The sequence below is a fragment of the Sander lucioperca genome, chromosome 3 (genome assembly GCF_008315115.2).
Source record: "Sander lucioperca isolate FBNREF2018 chromosome 3, SLUC_FBN_1.2, whole genome shotgun sequence".
In the NCBI taxonomy this organism is placed as follows: Eukaryota; Metazoa; Chordata; class Actinopteri; order Perciformes; family Percidae; genus Sander; species Sander lucioperca.
The window spans coordinates 18,123,021-18,140,784 of NC_050175.1; the positions used below are offsets into that span (position 1 = coordinate 18,123,021).

At 41.5% G+C, this 17,764-nt stretch overlaps 1 protein-coding gene across 1 annotated transcript; it reads left to right on the forward strand.

Moving 5' to 3' along the window:
- The first annotated feature begins 2,701 nt into the window (after positions 1 to 2,701).
- eif3m (eukaryotic translation initiation factor 3, subunit M) lies at positions 2,702 to 15,357 on the forward strand. The gene is made up of 11 exons (XM_031314470.2): positions 2,702 to 2,867; positions 3,523 to 3,655; positions 4,258 to 4,396; positions 4,713 to 4,836; positions 5,029 to 5,123; positions 5,373 to 5,456; positions 5,554 to 5,653; positions 11,299 to 11,380; positions 12,213 to 12,356; positions 12,806 to 12,866; positions 15,116 to 15,357. Exons 1-11 carry the CDS (start codon positions 2,826 to 2,828, stop codon positions 15,237 to 15,239), a joined length of 1,128 nt encoding a protein of 375 aa, XP_031170330.1. The 5' UTR covers positions 2,702 to 2,825; the 3' UTR covers positions 15,240 to 15,357.
- Positions 15,358 to 17,764: the final 2,407 nt, after the last annotated feature.

Consider the following 17,764-nt stretch of genomic DNA (forward strand, 5'->3'; position numbering starts at 1 on the left):
CTGCCAGGGTTTTTGTGACTTTAAGAAGCACACTGCAGCATGACCAATACTCCATGAATTCTGTGCACATAAACGCCAACATAAAACACTCTATCAGAAATCAGTACAAACTACTGAAAACATGGGCAATGTCTGCTGCTAGATGACACATCTTGTGAAGACTTCATTGGTAGGTTAGATTTAGAAGGATATAAAACAGACTAAATCCTAGTTTAATACATGTACCAGTTACAGTCTCCTTGGAGTTATAAGGTTTAATGTAGTCCAATATCCATGCTATTTTCAGGACATTCTGCCATGAATATTATAAAGGCTATCAAGCACCGTAACACACTATGACATTTTAAAGACCTTTTACAGAAGACAAAAACAATGTCTCACATGCACCTGGAGCTTCAAAGCCTCCAATACTCTTATTCTGGACTTGAAATACACCAGGCACTTGACAACAGCTGTTAATCAGATAATGAAAGCCTCAGTTACACAAGTACACTTGTGGAGAAGCAGCTATAAATTATGTGCCATGACAGCATACAAGGGCAGGGAGAGAGTAAGGGTGGGATTTGGTACCAGGCACTTGCCTTCCCAACAGAATGACGCATTATACCAGCACTATGGTGAAACACTTCATGAGCCATTTCCCCTCAGCACACTATTTAAGGTATGTCCTGCAGAATGCAACAGAGTTCAGGTCCCTTACTTTAACTACTAAGAGTAATATGTAACGACCAGACGTTAAAGGAATTATTACATGACATGAGTCTATTAGTCTGAATCCTCTAAAATACACATACTTTTGTGACAGATGAAGTGTGAGCTTCAGTGGGGCCTCAAAATGGAAAATACTTCGCAGTGTCTTCACCCTGGGACACAGCCTCCTCAACACCTCAGATGTTAGTAACCTGACTACATAGTTTTGGGGTGAACTCCTGCTCCACTTACCCTCTTCACCTCACTCACCTCAATCACCAAATTACCTGCCATGGTAACAACACAAAGGATCCCACTTGGTACAGAGGCCCATCACCCATAGGTCAGCGGGTGTATGGTGGAAGAGTGTTGCCCTTTGACACTGACAGTGTTTCCGGGTTGGAAATCTCTGGGCCTGGCCTGCCATGGTGGTCCACACAGATGGACAGCAGCTCAATCTGATAACCTCACTTGGGGATCAGGTTCACCTCTGTAACTCTCATCCAAGACATCCAGGGTTAATCTCCCAGAGTGGAGATTGATATCTGAATCAGAGATGGCGGTGGAAGTCTGTGGGACTAACAAAATTTAGGAGGTTGTCTGACCTTTAGTCTCGCATTGCCAGACCTACCTCTGAAGGAAGAGGTTGCACCTGTACGCTGAAGCTATGCAGCACTGGGAATTTTTCAACCAACAAACAAAAGGGGGAGCAGCAGGGGACCCCAAACTTCCCTTTCCCGAGCCACATTAACCAGCTCCGACTGGGGGATCCCAAGGCGTTGCCAGGCCAGGTTGGAGATATAATCCCTCCACCTAGTCCTGGGTCTTCCCCGAGGCCTCCTCCCAGCTGGACGTGCCTGGAACACCTCCCTAGGGAGGCGCCCAGGGGGCATCCTTACCAGATGCCCGAACCACCTCAACTGGCTCCTTTCGACGCGAAGGAGCAGCGGCTCTACTCCGAGCTCCTCACGGATGACTGAGCTTCTCACCCTATCTCTAAGGGAGACGCCAGCCACTCTCCTGAGGAAACCCATTTCGGCCGCTTGTACCCTGGATCTCGTTCTTTCGTTCATGACCCAGCCTTCATGACCATAGGTGAGGGTAGGAACGAAAACTGACCGGTAGATTGAGAGCTTTGCCTTCTGGCTCAGCTCTCTTTTCGTCATAACGGTGCGATAAATTGAATGTAATACCGCACCCGCTGCGCCGATTCTCCGACCAATCTCCCGCTCCATTGTCCCCTCACTCGCGAACAAGACCCCAAGGTATTTGAACTCCTTCACTTGGGGTAAGGACTCATTCCCTACCTGGAGAAGGCACTCCATCGGTTTCCTGCTGAGAACCATGGCCTCAGATTTAGAGGTGCTGATCCTCATCCCGCTTCACACTCGGCTGCGAACCGATCCAGTGAGTGCTGAAGGTCACAGGCCGATGATGCCATCAGGACCACATCATCTGCAAAGAGCAGCGATGAGATCCCCAGCCCCCCAAACTGCAACCCCTCCCCACCCCGACTACGCCTTGATATCCTGTCCATAAATATTACAAATAGGATTGGTGACAAAGCGCAGCCCTGGCAGAGGCCAACCCTCACCTGAAACGAGGCCGACTTACTGCCGAGAACCCGGACACAGCTCTCGCTTTGGTCGTACAGAGATTGGATGGCCCTGAGAAGAGACCCCCTCACCCCATACTCCCGCAGCACCTCCCACAGTATGTCCCGGGGGACCCGGTCATACACCTTCTCCAAATCCACGAAACACACGTAGACCGGATGGGCATACTCCCAGGCTCCCTCCAGGATCCTTGCGAGAGTGAAGATCTGGTCCATTGTTCCACGACCAGGACAGAATCCACATTGTCTGGAAAGATGCACAATTAATTTGCATATTAATGGTAAATATTTTAAGAACTACACCTAGTTTTCAAAAGTAACAATACATGGAGAGGGGGAAATGCTACCACAATCATCAATGACACATCCTTCAACTGCAGTTTTTTGGGTTACTGTGGCTTTAATTGCATGAACCGGAAGAGCAAAGTTTCACCGGCACTGTTGCCTTTTCTTTTCCGCTTAGGTCTCAGCACTGGTGGGAGCGTGGATTTCATCATCAAGGCTCACAAAATCACCAAACATGAGCGTCCCAGCATTTATCGATATTACAGAAGAAGACCAGGTACGACCCGTGTCGTTAAAAACTAATTTTGCATCGTCTCGCCTGCGGAGTCAATAAATGGGAACTATCCAACCAGATAACTTGGCATGCTAGCCAGCTAAAATGCTAACCGTTGCTGACAGGTACATGCTGGCATGTTAGCTAGCTACATGCTGATTATGTGACATATGTGGAAGCTCGTTGTTTGTAACGATATCATGAAGCTTACCGTTTAGATGGTTTTTATATATGTAAACGTTTTCTTTTCGTTTTCAACTCATGTATTTACGGCTAACGCTGTCACAAATGTCCTCAAAGTTGTTACGTTAGGAAAGCTAAGAATGCTAGCTGCTTAACGTTAGCCATTTAATAAACAAAGACGTAAACGAATAACAAGCCACCCAATGCGTCCTCCTTTTTAGGCGACCACAGCTGATAACTTAACCTAGGTAAAGAAAAAGAATTGGTACCTTCCCCTATAGCTGACTGCAGCATATATTGAAAACAAAAAACAAAAAAACATGACATGTTTGTAAATGAGCTATAGCGGTTAAGTAAAAACACATTATGCTAAACGATTATATCTACATTTGTATATGTAGCTAGCTTGGTAGTTTTTGTGCTTTTAATTTGTATGTAACTACTGACACTTTTATTTTACTGTCTAACGTTACAGGCTTTAGAGCTGAGAGCCTACATGAAGGCCAAAGGAGCTGATATATCAGAGGAGAACTCTGAAGGTGGACTTCATGTAGATCTGGCTCAGATCATCGAGGCGTGTGATGTATGCCTCAAGGACGATGATAAAGGTAGGTGATGATGAAGAAGAAGTAGATATTTCGACTTGTGTTACAAGGAAAAGCACAGGTGTAATTGATAACATTTACTATGGCTCACGTGTATTAAAGGCATACTTTGACTATATTCAACCAACTTTGTATCATAATAATGTTGCTTCTTTGTGTAAAAAAAAAAAAAAAAAAGAATCCATCTTACCACTGCCCAGATCTCCCTACTGACAGGCCAGCAGAAAAACCTTGTCACTTGGAGATATTCTGCTGGCCCTAGGGCCTGTTGCTGTAACTACAGACTGTACTTCCGCATACGGACACAGAGTATAGAAGTGGATTGAGAGAGACAGAGCCGCCCTCTCTCTCTCTCTCTCTCTTTCTCTTTCTCAACCTCCGACCAAACTTTCTCGCCTAAATTGTTTTCAGGAACATATTGTTGTGCATTGTTTGGCTGTGAACGCCATACTGTTCCCTATGTTGCTAAAACAGAGGCTGAAAAAAACTCAGAGGCTGTAAAACTAGGCAGTGTTGATCTAATATAACTGCATTGCCTATTGGTGGCATGAATGGATGGGTAACACTTTCTCATTACTTATGGCTCTCTCTTTGTCTCTCTGCAGATGTAGAGAGTGTGATGAACAGCATTGTGTCTCTGCTGTTGATCCTGGAGACGGAGAAGCAGGAGGCTCTCATTGAAAGTCTGTGTGAGAAACTGGTGACGTTCCGTGAAGGAGAGAGACCCTCCCTCAGGATGCAGCTGTTAGTTCTTTTACTTTTTGCCCTTTTAATTTATTCACAGTATTGCCTCTTATGGTTGTTGTTTCCAAAAATCTGACAAAGTATACATTCCACATGCATGTACACTAAGTGGGCCATTGTTTTGATGTTGGTTAATATGAGACTGCTGGTCTTGTAAGCTTAACATAAGGATACAGTTAACAATATCAATAGACAGGAAAGTGGCTATCTTCTTTTCAAAACAAACAGCGTGTGTCAGGAAAACATGGAACAGTTAAAAAAGAATGAGTTCTCTGATTTAACACTTGACTATCGGTTTCATGTTTTGATGTTACAGACTGAGTAATCTGTTCCATGGCATGGATGAGACCACTTCTGTGAGGTACACTGTCTTCTGTGGCCTCATCAAGGTGGCTGCAACTTGTAACGCCATTGCCTACATCCCAACTGACCTTGATCAGGTATATCTGTTCACCATGATTAGCTGGGATAACTGACCATAAACACTGCCAGTCACATATTGTGTATTTCTTTGCCTTGGGCTGTAAACAGCAAAGAAGAAAGAAAGTTGACTGTCACATTTTTTAAATCTCCACAGCCTGCATTTTTTCCTCTGCAGTTGATTTACAATACCTGTTTTTGCTGCTGATCAGGTGCGCAAGTGGATTATCGACTGGAACCTGACCACAGAGAAGAAGCACACACTCTTGAGGCTAGTGTATGAAGCATTGGTTGACTGCAAAAAAAGGTAACTACATAAAAAGTCAGATGTATATAAAATGGATGTTTTGGTATGCACAGACGCAGAATTATGAAGACACAGAATTTAAGATTTATAAACTCCTGCATGAAAAAAAAAAAAAATAGTACATATTTATTTTATGCATATACGTATGTACCTCTAGGCCTAAGATTCTTTGTAAGATTGTGAGCTATCCTTCAAGTAAATTATCTTGGTACAAGAGAGTTTTTAACAATGTATCTACTCATTTCACAGCGAGGCTGCAGCAAAAGTGATGGTTGAGCTGCTGGGAAGTTACACAGAAGACAATGCTTCGCAAGCACGTGTTGATGCCCACAGGTACACTTGAAGACCTTGTGTAACATTTGTCATTAAGCCTTGATATAACGTACATCCCTCCTACATACATGCATCCATTGGTGTCCCTTATCTTTAGATGTATCGTCCGTGCTCTCAAAGATCCCAACACCTTCCTCATTGACCACCTGCTCACCCTGAAACCTGTTCGCTTCCTAGAGGGAGAACTCATCCATGACGTGAGTACTGAAGGATGTGCAATGTTTTGTGGTGTTGAATATGTAAAAGACACTTCTGGCATTGTCAGATTAATGCTAGAAACATCTAACCTAATAACTTGAGTCCAATCGATTTTTATCAACCATAGCCCACAAAGCACATTGAAAACACGTTTTTTTCATTTTGACAACCCTGTTTATCCTGCATGTGTAAAATGCCCACCTAGGCCATGTGATTAGAATTCTAATGCACACTGAGTGTGTATTATTATTATTATTATTATTATTATTATTATTATTATTATGAAGCTTATCCCGGTTTTGATCATATTTGGGATATGATGTTGACATGCAACACAGAGAAATCGAGTTACTCATATCACGGTATACATGATAAATAGTAGTATCCAGGTTACCGATTACTAAGGGTGTCACGATTTCAATTTTAATTTGAAATCGACCAAAATTAAGTCACAATCTCGAACTTCGAGTTAAAAAATGGAATCGTCGATGCTGCCACGCCCCCATGTCACATCCGGTTCATAGACTGTAAATTAGTGGTCCGAGCACATGTGACATCACCCATTGGTTTGTTGAGATCTGCTATGAGTCGTTGAGTTTGCTGTTACGGGCGCAGCCATCCTGGTTGCGGATGTGACGATTTCAGACGTGAGGGAGGAGCTGCTTACACTCTACCAGGGCTTAAAGTATTCCGGCACCGTGCCGGATCTCCGCCGTGCGGCCTTGAGGAAAAAAAAAAAAAGAAATTGGGAACTTGCATGCGGTTTATTATTTTCGAGGCAATTGATTTCACCTACCAATCATATGAGAGGAACGCAGCTCTAACTAACGCAGGGCTTAAGTAATCGGGCCTGGTGTCCGATTTCTGGCATATGACTATTGTAGAAAAATAAATAAATTAAAAAAGTCCACATGGGATCTGTTTTTGATGCGCTGGATTTAACCAATCATTGAACTTCCACCTACCAATGAAACGAGTTCTAGCCAATCAGATGCAAAGTAGGGCTGGTCTTTGCCAAAATGCGAGAGTGCGGTGCCGGTGTGGTCTCCGTGGTAACGCGGCAAAAAAAAATGGAGGCAAAGTTTATCAAACTTGGAGAATGTAGATATAGCGTAAGTTGAGAAAGGAGTTAAAAACAAATGGTGCTGGGCATGAATAGAGGACAAGAGGAAACGGGTGGAGACGGGAAGCCGTTTTAGCACTTGGTGCCTCAAATTGAGGGAGCCGGGTGCATGCTTCTGCAGCGTATGTTCAAGGAAGATACTGTACGGCAGCAGCGGTAAGAAAGTGCTTGCTAGTCATTAGATGCTAGTCACAAAGCTTTGGTCCGTGCACTCTGTCATACGAGTAAGTTACCGGCAACGACGGCTACTGCTACCACTGCGACTTCACTGACCAAGACTGTATGGCTGCAGCCTGGAGCGTCCCGTCTCATGCCGTCCCGCCTGGTAGCGTCCCCGAGCTTCTACTTTTCAAAATAAAAGCTGGCGTCTGGAATAAATTACTACTTTAATACTTTATTTTTTTTAAAGACACTGAGTGTACCTTAAGGAAAATCACAGAAAGAAACCATCTTTGTCTGCAACCATAAATTGCTCTAGGTATAGAGTTATAATATTCGCTAACAATGTCAACCAACGCTGATGCAGGTTTCATCAAATGTACGTTAACATCAGGGACACAACAATAACATCCAGAAATCAGCAAACTATATGTATGGCTAAAATTGTTACTTTAACAGTTTAAACGTTTTTCAATTGATTGCAACAAACGTGCCATAGGCGTCGATTTCGGTGTGGGGACGCATACCTACCAGATTTCGTCATGAGTCATTTTGTACCCACCACTTTTTTTTGAAAACCTCTAGCTCAATTTAGTTAAAAAAAAAAAAAAAGTCCATAACACATATAATTCTTGAGCGACAGATGCCCAAAAATCCAGAGCAATCTCTATCCCCACACACAGGCACCTACACACACACACACACACACACACACACACACACACACACACTCTGCTGCTGCGCTGGCTGCAAGCATCTCTGTTCACAACGCTGCCTGTCGGGACATTCTGCTTAACGTGGTTTAATGTACCTAAACAACGATCAATCATCACCAAATTTCTTATGGCCATATCTTATAATGAACACTTAAGGCTGTCAAAAGAACTAAACCGAAATCCAACGATTAAGTTCTCACATTAACATTTTTTTCTTCATTGGCGCCTATGGCGAGGAAAAAGCTTGTACCTAAACAATGATCAATGATTAAATGTCTCTCTCATATTGCTCCTCATAACCACTGAAAACTGTCAAAAAATCTAACCAGAATTGTGGTGATGATTGATCATTGTTTAGGTACATTAAACCACGTTAAGCTTTTTCACGTTAGGACTTATAAAGCCCATGAGAACCGTGGGGAGTCAACCCACAGCCGCTCCGCTGCCCTGCTGAAAATGTGAAGCAGAATCGCGTCAGATGACAGATAACTTCCATAATAATTGCACTTTGGGTTGGATTTTTTGACAGTTTTCAGTGGTTATGAGGAGCAATATGAGAGAGAAATTTGGTAATCATTGATCATTGTTTACGTACGTTAAACCACGTTTTTATTCATTAGCTACAGGACAGCGTCTTTCAAACATGACCTGCTCGAAAGAGAAAAAAAAAATTAATGCGTCATTGTACCCAGCACTTCTGGAAATGTACTTCCAAATTTGCGTCTCTGTCACCAACACATTTCAAACCAAACTGACGCCCATGAACTTACCCGTATCTCCATCTGGAAAATAATTCGATTTCGTATTTTTGACCCTCTGAACTTACCGTTGGACACGCCTCGGCATGAGACGGGACGGCTTGACATGGGACGCTCCAGGCTGCAGCCATACCCGCCTCTCACTGACCGACCGTGTTTGTGATACAAACAATACGTGTGTGCACATTCATAGCGGAACATGATTTGTCATTAACGATGGCCACTGTGTAAAAGCTATCTGAAGCCCAAACTGCCTTGATAAAGCTGTCTGTCTGTAATCAGCCTGGCAGGTATTTAAACATAACGGCCTTGTCCCAGAGTTTAGACATCTAGCTAGATATATGAAAAGCTATACAATGCGACGTTTTTAATAATGTATGTTGAAGCAAACAATGTACATGAAGCAACTAATATCAACATGGATAAAATCATGAATGTACTAATTCGCTTTTTTGATGATGACCTGGCCAAAGTAACAACACAACATCTAGAAAGTTTAGTTTTCACAATGATTCATTGTAGGATTATGATATTATTGCAATATGTAAATCTACATTGACTCTTAATTGAACATATAGTTGGAAGAAGTAAAAATTGATCCAAAACTTTTTCGTTCTTAAAAATTAGGACTTTAATTATTGTGTAATGTAAGAAGGACTTACTTTTTTTTTCACTTTAAGCCCTGCTCTACGTTACGTTACACACTTTCACTGGCAATCACATCATAGCCACGCCCTAAAACACCCCCTGCTTTATCGCAGATTTTAAAATCAACGAGACCATAATTCAACAACAATACACAGTCCCAAATATCTCCATATCATAAGAGAGAGAGAGAGAGAAAAGTGCAGAGAGAGTGCAGTGTCGTTAGCACCAGTGGGCTATCAATAGTAAGGTGCATCAGTGGCGTTTTAGTATTATACCAAAGTGCAGTATTATCACACAGAAAGGATCAAGTTATTTTCCCTAACTTATTCAGTAGTGCAATGCTAGTAGGAATGAATGATTTGCGAGCCCGTTTGGTTTGTAAGGACGGCACCCTATATCTTCTGCCTGATGGCAGCACCTCATACGCCTGAAATAGGGGATGTAGCCCATCCTCGCAAATTGCTTGTCCTTTTCTCAAATGGCAGCAAAACAGCAACAAATGAAAATCATTCTGTGTTGCAGAAGACTTAAAACTAGCGATAGAGACCATAAACTCATTATGAAAATGTTTACTGAGGTAATAAATCAAGTGAGAAGTGGGTCACTTTCTCATAGACCTCTACAGAAACTGACCTCCTTTTGCAATCGCACGTGTCGCCCCCTGCTGGAATTCAGATAGAATGCAGGTTTAAGGCACTTCGCCGAACTGGAAGCGTTGTCCATTAATATTAGCAGTTTAGCAACTGCAGGTGCAGGAGACCCATCGACAGAACTTGAACCCCCTCCTCTTTCACTGAAGTTGCCGGTGTGGAAGTATTTTGGATTTCCAGTGAGTGACAACGTCCAATAGTGACAGCACCGTTTGGCTTAGTTATCATCGTGGCTAACACTTTTGTTACTTTATTTTTTGACAAATCGTTGCGGCTCTGCTTTCTAACATGATGTCATTGTGCTAACCAAGCACCGTTAGCCTTTACAACAGATCTGCTTCACTACACTTGTTAGATAATGTTTCAGTACAGAGTTCTCTGTTGATTTGTGTCGCTGTGTGCTCATGGTGGGAAATGAATGTAAACAGAGAGCGGCGTGTTGGAAATGCAATACGCTGTGACGTAGATCCCCTTCAAGGCCAGGCTAATGTTGGAAGTCCCCCTAGTGGACAGAATATGTAACAACAACCACATGCTTACAGTGGCATTGACAATGCATAAGCCTGAGTAGTGTAGTACATATTAATAACAGGCTGCATTTTTGAATATTATTCGAATAATGGCATAGCAACCTGTGCTTTAAAACAATAAATGTAAAAATCGAGAATCGAGCCGTGATTTGGAGAATCGTGACACCCCTAGCGATTACTGCAGTCTATTGGCGCAAGCGCCTGTGATGTTTACAAAAACAAACAAAGCAACACTAATTTACTACCACTTTACAGCCTTACTGCTAATTTCTTTTCTGCTCCGATCGCCAACACCTGTCTGCTCTGAGCACCCATTGTTTCTCTCTCTCTCTCTCTCTCCCTCTCTCCCTCTCCCTCCCTCCCACACATTCACAACGCACTTAGCTATTCCTGAAAGGATCTAAGCTACTCTTATAACACTGTCCTCCACTTTGACCGGTGTCACCCTGGCACTGTCATAGGACAAGGGAGCAGTGGAATACTCCAGCTAGCATATTCATGTCTTGGGATATGAACTCTAAATGCTCAAACATATAAACGGGATATTCATGTCCATGTAAAGTGCTGTAAAGCGCTTTGAGCTGCACTCTGTGTATGAAAGGCGCTATACAAATAAAGCTTATTATTATTATTATAATAAAGGCATGGTATGAAAGCATCTTGACTACGTTTTACATGGGTACTGGGTGCGTTTTTGATATGTAGTCAAAGTGACTGCTGAGGCATCACAACCCAGTATTTAAATGCTGACCTGTTACAAATGGTGAAGGGTGAGCAGCAGGAATGTTTGTACATAACCAGCTTAACAGAGACAATGAAACAATATTTCTTAATATAGCGTGTGCACAGTTTCTATACGCGTTTTCATGGGCCAGCAGGTATTACTAGTTTTGTTTCATCAAGGACAACATTTCTGCATTGTAGCTGATGATCTGTCTCATAACCTTAATCTGGACATAATTATTATTACAATTTCAGCCTGTATGAATACAAAGATGATGTGACTGTGTTTCTAGAGTCCTATAATGTCATTTCTTCCTCTTCTGACTCTCTTTTTCAGCTGTTAACCATTTTTGTGAGTGGAAAACTAGCAGCATACGTAAAGTTTTACCAGAGTAACAAAGACTTCATTGACTCTCTTGGTAAGTAGCCATACGTTGGGATATTAGTTGCATCAGTTCTACACAAACACATACTGAACATGTTTAAAAAATACAGTACACCGGTTGATAAATAAGGAAATGTTTACATGTGCTGTAATAGTGATTACTGTAAAACCTCAGTGTACATGTAGTTGGTGAGTGATAGTTTATCTCTGCTCCTTACCATATTTTTTTTAAATCAGTTTTGACATATTTTAAGTGTGTTTTAAATGAATATGCTTGATAAAAAAACATGTTATGTGAAATAATGCTGGCACTTTAAGAGCCTTATTAAGGGAGTGCCGTCTTTAAAGAAGTTTAGAGTATTTATTTGTCTTTAGGAACTTCAAAAGTTTCAAACATTTCCCACTTCAAGGACTTATTATGATTTATAATGGCTATGATGGTGAAAAATGTCAAATTCTCGACGAGAGAAAAAAGCTTGGGATTTGAATATAATGACAAATTTGATGCCTAAGAAATACTATTTGTGCTGTACAAAAGTTCATTTAAGAACAGCTGAACCACCTTTTCCTAAAATAAGAACTTGTAAATATTGAGCCAATGTACTCTGTTGACACAGTACAGGAATGTGTGTGTGTGTGTCAGCAGTGTGTCTCTTTCTCACTACTAAAGGCCTTGGTGTAATTACAAGCATGTGTAGGATGGACTCTCAAAACAGACAATATGGAGTGGTGTTTGTGTTAATGAGTAGATTCCCTGACTGCATGCTCCTAAACGTAGAAACAATTATCACAGGGAAACTCCCTGAGTCAAGAGTAATCAACTGTGACAGTTTTGTGCTTAATGATCCCTGCTTGTTGCTCTCCAGGCCTGTCTCACGAGCAAAACATGTCCAAGATGCGTCTGCTGACATTCATGGGCATGTCAGTGGAATTCAAGGAGATCTCCTTCGACACCATGCAACAGGAGCTGCAGATTGGAGCTGATGACGTTGAGGCTTTTGTCATTGACGGTACAAGCACTTGAGCTCAAATAAATCTTTGCTGTCTACTCTTGTTAAGTCTGCTGTTAGTTTCTCACAGGCGACTAATGGGGGAGGAGGGGATAGAAAACTTTATTGTCCAGCCGAGGCAGGAAAATGTGGGTAGTGATTGAACAGTGTCACAAACAAACACACATCCCCCTGACTTGCCTTCTTGTACCAAAAAATTATGTGTCCCTCCTTAAAAACAGAATGCAGTGGTGATCATGGGACATGAGTAGGGTTTTCACAATGAAATAATGGCATGGAACCAAGACTAGCGCTTTTAGTGTTTGGTGACTTGGATTAGCTTCCTTTTCAATTTCATTTTCCAAGTGCATTCTCTCTTAAAGCTTTTTTTTGTCAGTGGTGTTTTCATGGCTTTCTGTCAGAGCTTTTACTGCCTCTTCATGCCCAACCTGTCTGTTTTTTCTTTCTAGCTGTTCGGACCAAGATGGTGTACTGCAAAATTGACCAGACACAGCGAAAAGTTGTTGTAAGGTAAGTACTTTCATCAAACAACGTCATGCATGGCTTAACTGTGTTCAATTTTGACTAAGTACAGATCTGTATTAGAGTAGGGTTGGGTACCGAAACCCGGTTCCACTATGGAACCGGTTCCTACGCAAACGGTAGTATTGGGACCGGATTAGAATGCAAATTTCGGTTCCGACTGAAATATTTCCCCTCTGTCACTCCGGACAGCGGCAGACTCTTTTTTTCTTTCTCCCTTTTACGCCGAGTGCCGCATGTGCCCGCTCGCGGTGTGAAGCGCGTGTCCGCGCTATTCCCCCGACGTGCACTCTACAATCACAGCTGATAGACGGCTTTTTGTACACGCTCCAAAATGGACGTAAAAATATCACACTTTCTCTGTAGTGTACCGTTAGCAAGCTATTGTAATGTTGGAATATTTTCCCTCTGGGCTCACCAAAACGGACGTAAAGGCATATTAACCATTCACTGAACGTGATCGCTAGTAAACATAGCCTATTACACTTGCTCTGCTAGTCTATCGTTCAGGACAAGACCCTGTAGCCTGGTGCCCTTTCAAACTCCTCCCTGTGTGTACAGGCCTCTTGGACACCATCTGAGAGAGTTTTCTCCTGTGCAGGACATGCCATAAGTCAGAGGTGTGTTTCTTGCCAGAGAAGGCAAATATGGTCATTTTTCTGCAAAAGAACTGCTAAAGTTTGAAGCTGGTTGGCATACTAACTCAACAACATTTATTTAGTTCTTACTTGTTAATAGTGTAACTGTTATTTGTTAAATTATTGTAGTTATGTGTTAGGTGTTGTAATTTCCCCTTGCGGGATTAATAAAGTATACATTATTATTATTATTATTATTATTATTATTAGGTGACTTAGGTTTACTTATTATATATTTAAGTACTTTAAAATGTTAATATATTGTTAAATTTAAATAATTTTCAATTTAAAAAAAACTCTATAAAAGAGCCTTTCTTTGATGTCATTTTTCAGTTTAAGAATCGGTTAGGAATCGGAATCGTTTTAAAAGTACCGGTTTGGCATCGGAATCGTAAAAATCCAAACGGTACCCAACCCTATATTAGAGGGGCACTTATTGCAAATGTAGCCTTAGTACTAACCTAGACCTGATTTACCTGGATCATCAGAAATATGTCATCTGTGTAGAAACTAAACTTTCACATGATTCTGCCTCCGTATAGCCAGACTGATCTCATGAAGTGGCGTATGTATGACACGCCAATTCGGATGCCATTTTTGGCGTGTTATCAAGACGCATACTCGCTTTTTAGCGTGTTTATCAACGCCGCTTTATAAACCGTTTGCCTAAACTCAACCATCGCTTTCTTCTTTTACTAAACCCAGCCCCGTTCTTCTTTTCCTAAACCCAACTGTTTTTTCTTTTCTTAAACCCAACTCAAGTGTCACATTTCCTAAACACAACCGTGGCTTTCTTCTTTTCCTAAACCCAACCCGTCTGCTGTATACGGCGCTCAAAATGCATACAGATAACACGCCACTTGGCTTAAGAAAGTCATGATGTCATGTTGGTATAGCTTACATTTGAGGTCTTAGTACAGAATACAGGCAATGCCATGTCTTTGGTCATAGTTACATTTACACAGTCATTCCAGAAAAATGAGTTTTTTTGTGATTGTTGCGGGCAAAAGTCCTTGATTATGCGGCATGTTTTCTTAAAAAATGCGATGGAATATGCGGGATATTTATGCAATTTTGTGCGATGAAATTGTGGGAACTTGCAAAAATTGCAGGAACTTGCAAAAACTGCGGTTTCATCATGGCTTCATCGCAGGGTTTGCAGCTTTTCGATGATGTTCACGTTGCGTAATTACGTCACTTCATAACGTTCCCATGGCAACGGGAAAATGGCTGCTCTTGTGTGAAGTAAACGCAACATTTTTCATCTTTCTGCTAAGATATATGTGATTTTTTTTTTTTTTTTTGCAACAAAAACGCGGGGATTGTGAAATCATGTAAGCCCCGCATATTTTGCGCGGAAATCGGCAATTTATGCGGCGAAAGTGCGCCGTATTTGGAAAAAATGCGGCCCCCGCATCAATATGCAGACTTTGGCTGATTATGCATTGAATGATGCGATCGCATAATCACGTTTTTCTGGAGGGACTGATTTACAATAGCTCTGCATTTTATTTCCTCAAAGTTGCAAGACGTGACCTTGGCCTGCATTCTTTTTTTGTCAAGTTAACATTCTTGCCTTTTTGTTTTCCACTCAATCAGCCACAGCACACACCGCACCTTTGGCAAGCAGCAGTGGCAGCAGCTGCACGACAGCCTTAGCTCCTGGAAGGCCAACCTAGCAACCGTCAAGACCAGTCTGCAAGCCCTGTCACCTTCTGCTTAATTCCACCTCAATCCGACTGTCTAGACTGCCTGGCCCTCTATTTCTTTTCTGCTTTCCAAATCCTCTGACTGAATTGATCAGTTTTTATATACATCCAATTAAAGAACAGTAGAACTCACGTGTGATTGCTCTTTTCTTGTTAAATAAAGGCTCTCGACATCTGGTTTTAGTTAAAGGACAGCATGCCAGTATTAGATGAGCTGTGACTTGGGATGAGAAATAGCCTGCAACAAGAGGGTTACTTGTCTGGGAACACATGAGAGGTGACAAAAGTAATTTAAGATGACCTGTCCTGCTGGGGTCAGAGCTGTATTACTGTAGCATCAACACTTGTGGCTCTCACTGCCACTACAAATTTGAAACTGTCCACCAGGTTAAAAGATACTGTTGGGCTGTAGTCAGCATGACTCATTGTCTTCTGATGTGTCTGAAAAGTGGAAGACAAGGACTTCTATATTCCAGTTTTTAGTTTACCTTTGCCCATTGACTTTAAACTAAGTGCCATTTAACCTGCACAAAGATCTGTTCTCAGGCACCGGTCCAGAGCATTAGGATGTGAACTCTAATGATATATGGTCCAGGCATTAGGCGTAAAAGGGGTCTGTTGAAGTTCTCTCTCCCTCTGGGGCTCTGATGAAATCGGCACAAACTGACAAAGTGCAGACTACTGACATTGCACTCTTTAAATCCTCACCCCAAATACACTGATTCTTCTTTGATTAAAAAAAAAAAACACAGCTCAACCTGTTTACTTGTTTTTTAGTGGTGTGCCACTCCTCATTCTTTACAGATTTAAAGTCATAATCTGATCATTTCAGCCCTGCCACTAAAACATTTTCCCCAAGATAAAATGGCATTAGAGGTACACATTTATTGCTGCAGTGTGTTCTTTTTCCTATCATAGCCGAGGTCTGCAGAGGCTCACCACTCACTTCTGTCCAGTTGTCCACAGGGAGCATGCATCTCTGACTCTTATCAGCGGGCGTAAATCACAGAACACATTCTCAGGAGTATAACCTCATCACAGCCACCTGCAAGGTGGAGCATAGAGCAGATAGAAACTAATGTGACCAAGGCTTAACACAATGTTTGCAAAGCCTTATATGTAGGTTTCCATTGCTCAGCATATGCTCTTTATCTCTGCCAGAAATTACTTACAAAATACTTTTCTCATTCTGTAAAAGTGACCTCTCTGTTCTTGTCTCTAATTTGTCTCACTGGCTGTAAGTTACTGTTTTGTGGATGGTCCGTCATGTTAGATCCCAGATGTTAATACTGTGTGCTGTGGGCCTCATGAACCCTTCTTATCATATGTCAGAGTAGTTCTGCATTGTTCAGTGATGAAAAGCAAATTAGTTAATATTCCATCTGGAAGCTGCTTAACTGGCCTCTTTTGCACATGCAGCTCAGGTTTTCAGCAGATGCGGAAAGTAACTAATTACATTTACTCTAGTACTCTTCATGCAATTTTGAGTTTCTTCTATTTTCTTTTTCTTCTAATTTATACATTACTACATTTCAGAGGGAAATACTGTACTTTTAACTCCACTACTTTAATTTTACAGCTATATATAATAGTTCAATTTCCAATGAAGATTTTACATGATAAACACAAGATTCAAGATTTAACTAGTAGTTTCTAAACTTTTTGGTTTGTGAACCCTTAAAAAATTGGGGTGTCTAATTGGGGCCCCTTGTCCATAAGTTGTTTGCAGTGCCACCATGGATTTCCTCTCTAAATGTATCTGATGGTTTCAGTTAAATAACTAACACCAACTAGGTGAAAAATTATCCAATATTTCACACAAAAGTGTGAAGGGCCCTTTTTTTTCCTCCATAACGAGTACTTGTACTTTTTAACTTTAAGTGCATTTTGTACTTTTACTTAAGTATGTTTACTTGTATTTTTACCAGTATTTGCAGTATTTTTACATTGTGGTATTTGAACTTTCAAGTGATGGATCTAAATACTTCCTCCACCACTGGTCACAATTTACTGTGTTTGAGCACAAACTTCACTGTGTGAGCTGATGCACATGGATTCACCAGCAGTAAGACACTATTCATCATTATAACATTGATATGGCAGTATTTGGTGTAAGGTGGCAATATCATCTGACATCACACACTAGATAAAGTCTGGAATTTATCATTTCCTTCGTATTGACATTCCTTTTGGGTAAATCTAAGACTGACAGTATCCAGAGATGTAGCCAAGTACAAGAGATGGGCTCTTACTGCCCTTCAATTAGCACCATCCAGTAGTTAGCCAGATAAGGTTCAATTGCATCCTATCTCTGCTTTACATAAACACTGGCCAAGAGGCTCAGATACAGATATGTGTATTTACATGGAGAGTGTGAAACATAAACATTGTTATGGAGGATGGTTTGCCAGGCATAATGGAAAACTTTATCTTTACTGTGTTGCTTCATGTTTTGCTGTTTGTGGTGCCTCTAAAGTTGCTATAGTCACCATTCTTTGTGGTGGAAAATGCCAGACTAAGTGCATTTTAACACAGATGC

Excerpts from the sequence above, each read along its gene's own strand:
- eif3m (XM_031314470.2), top strand. The coding sequence starts at position 2,826 with ATGAGCGTCCCAGCATTTATCGATATTACAGAAGAAGACCAG. Across the intron at positions 4,397-4,712 it reads CCCTCCCTCAGGATGCAGCT|ACTGAGTAATCTGTTCCATG; the intron begins GTTAGTTCTTTT and ends TTGATGTTACAG. Across the intron at positions 5,457-5,553 it reads GCACGTGTTGATGCCCACAG|ATGTATCGTCCGTGCTCTCA; the intron begins GTACACTTGAAG and ends CCTTATCTTTAG.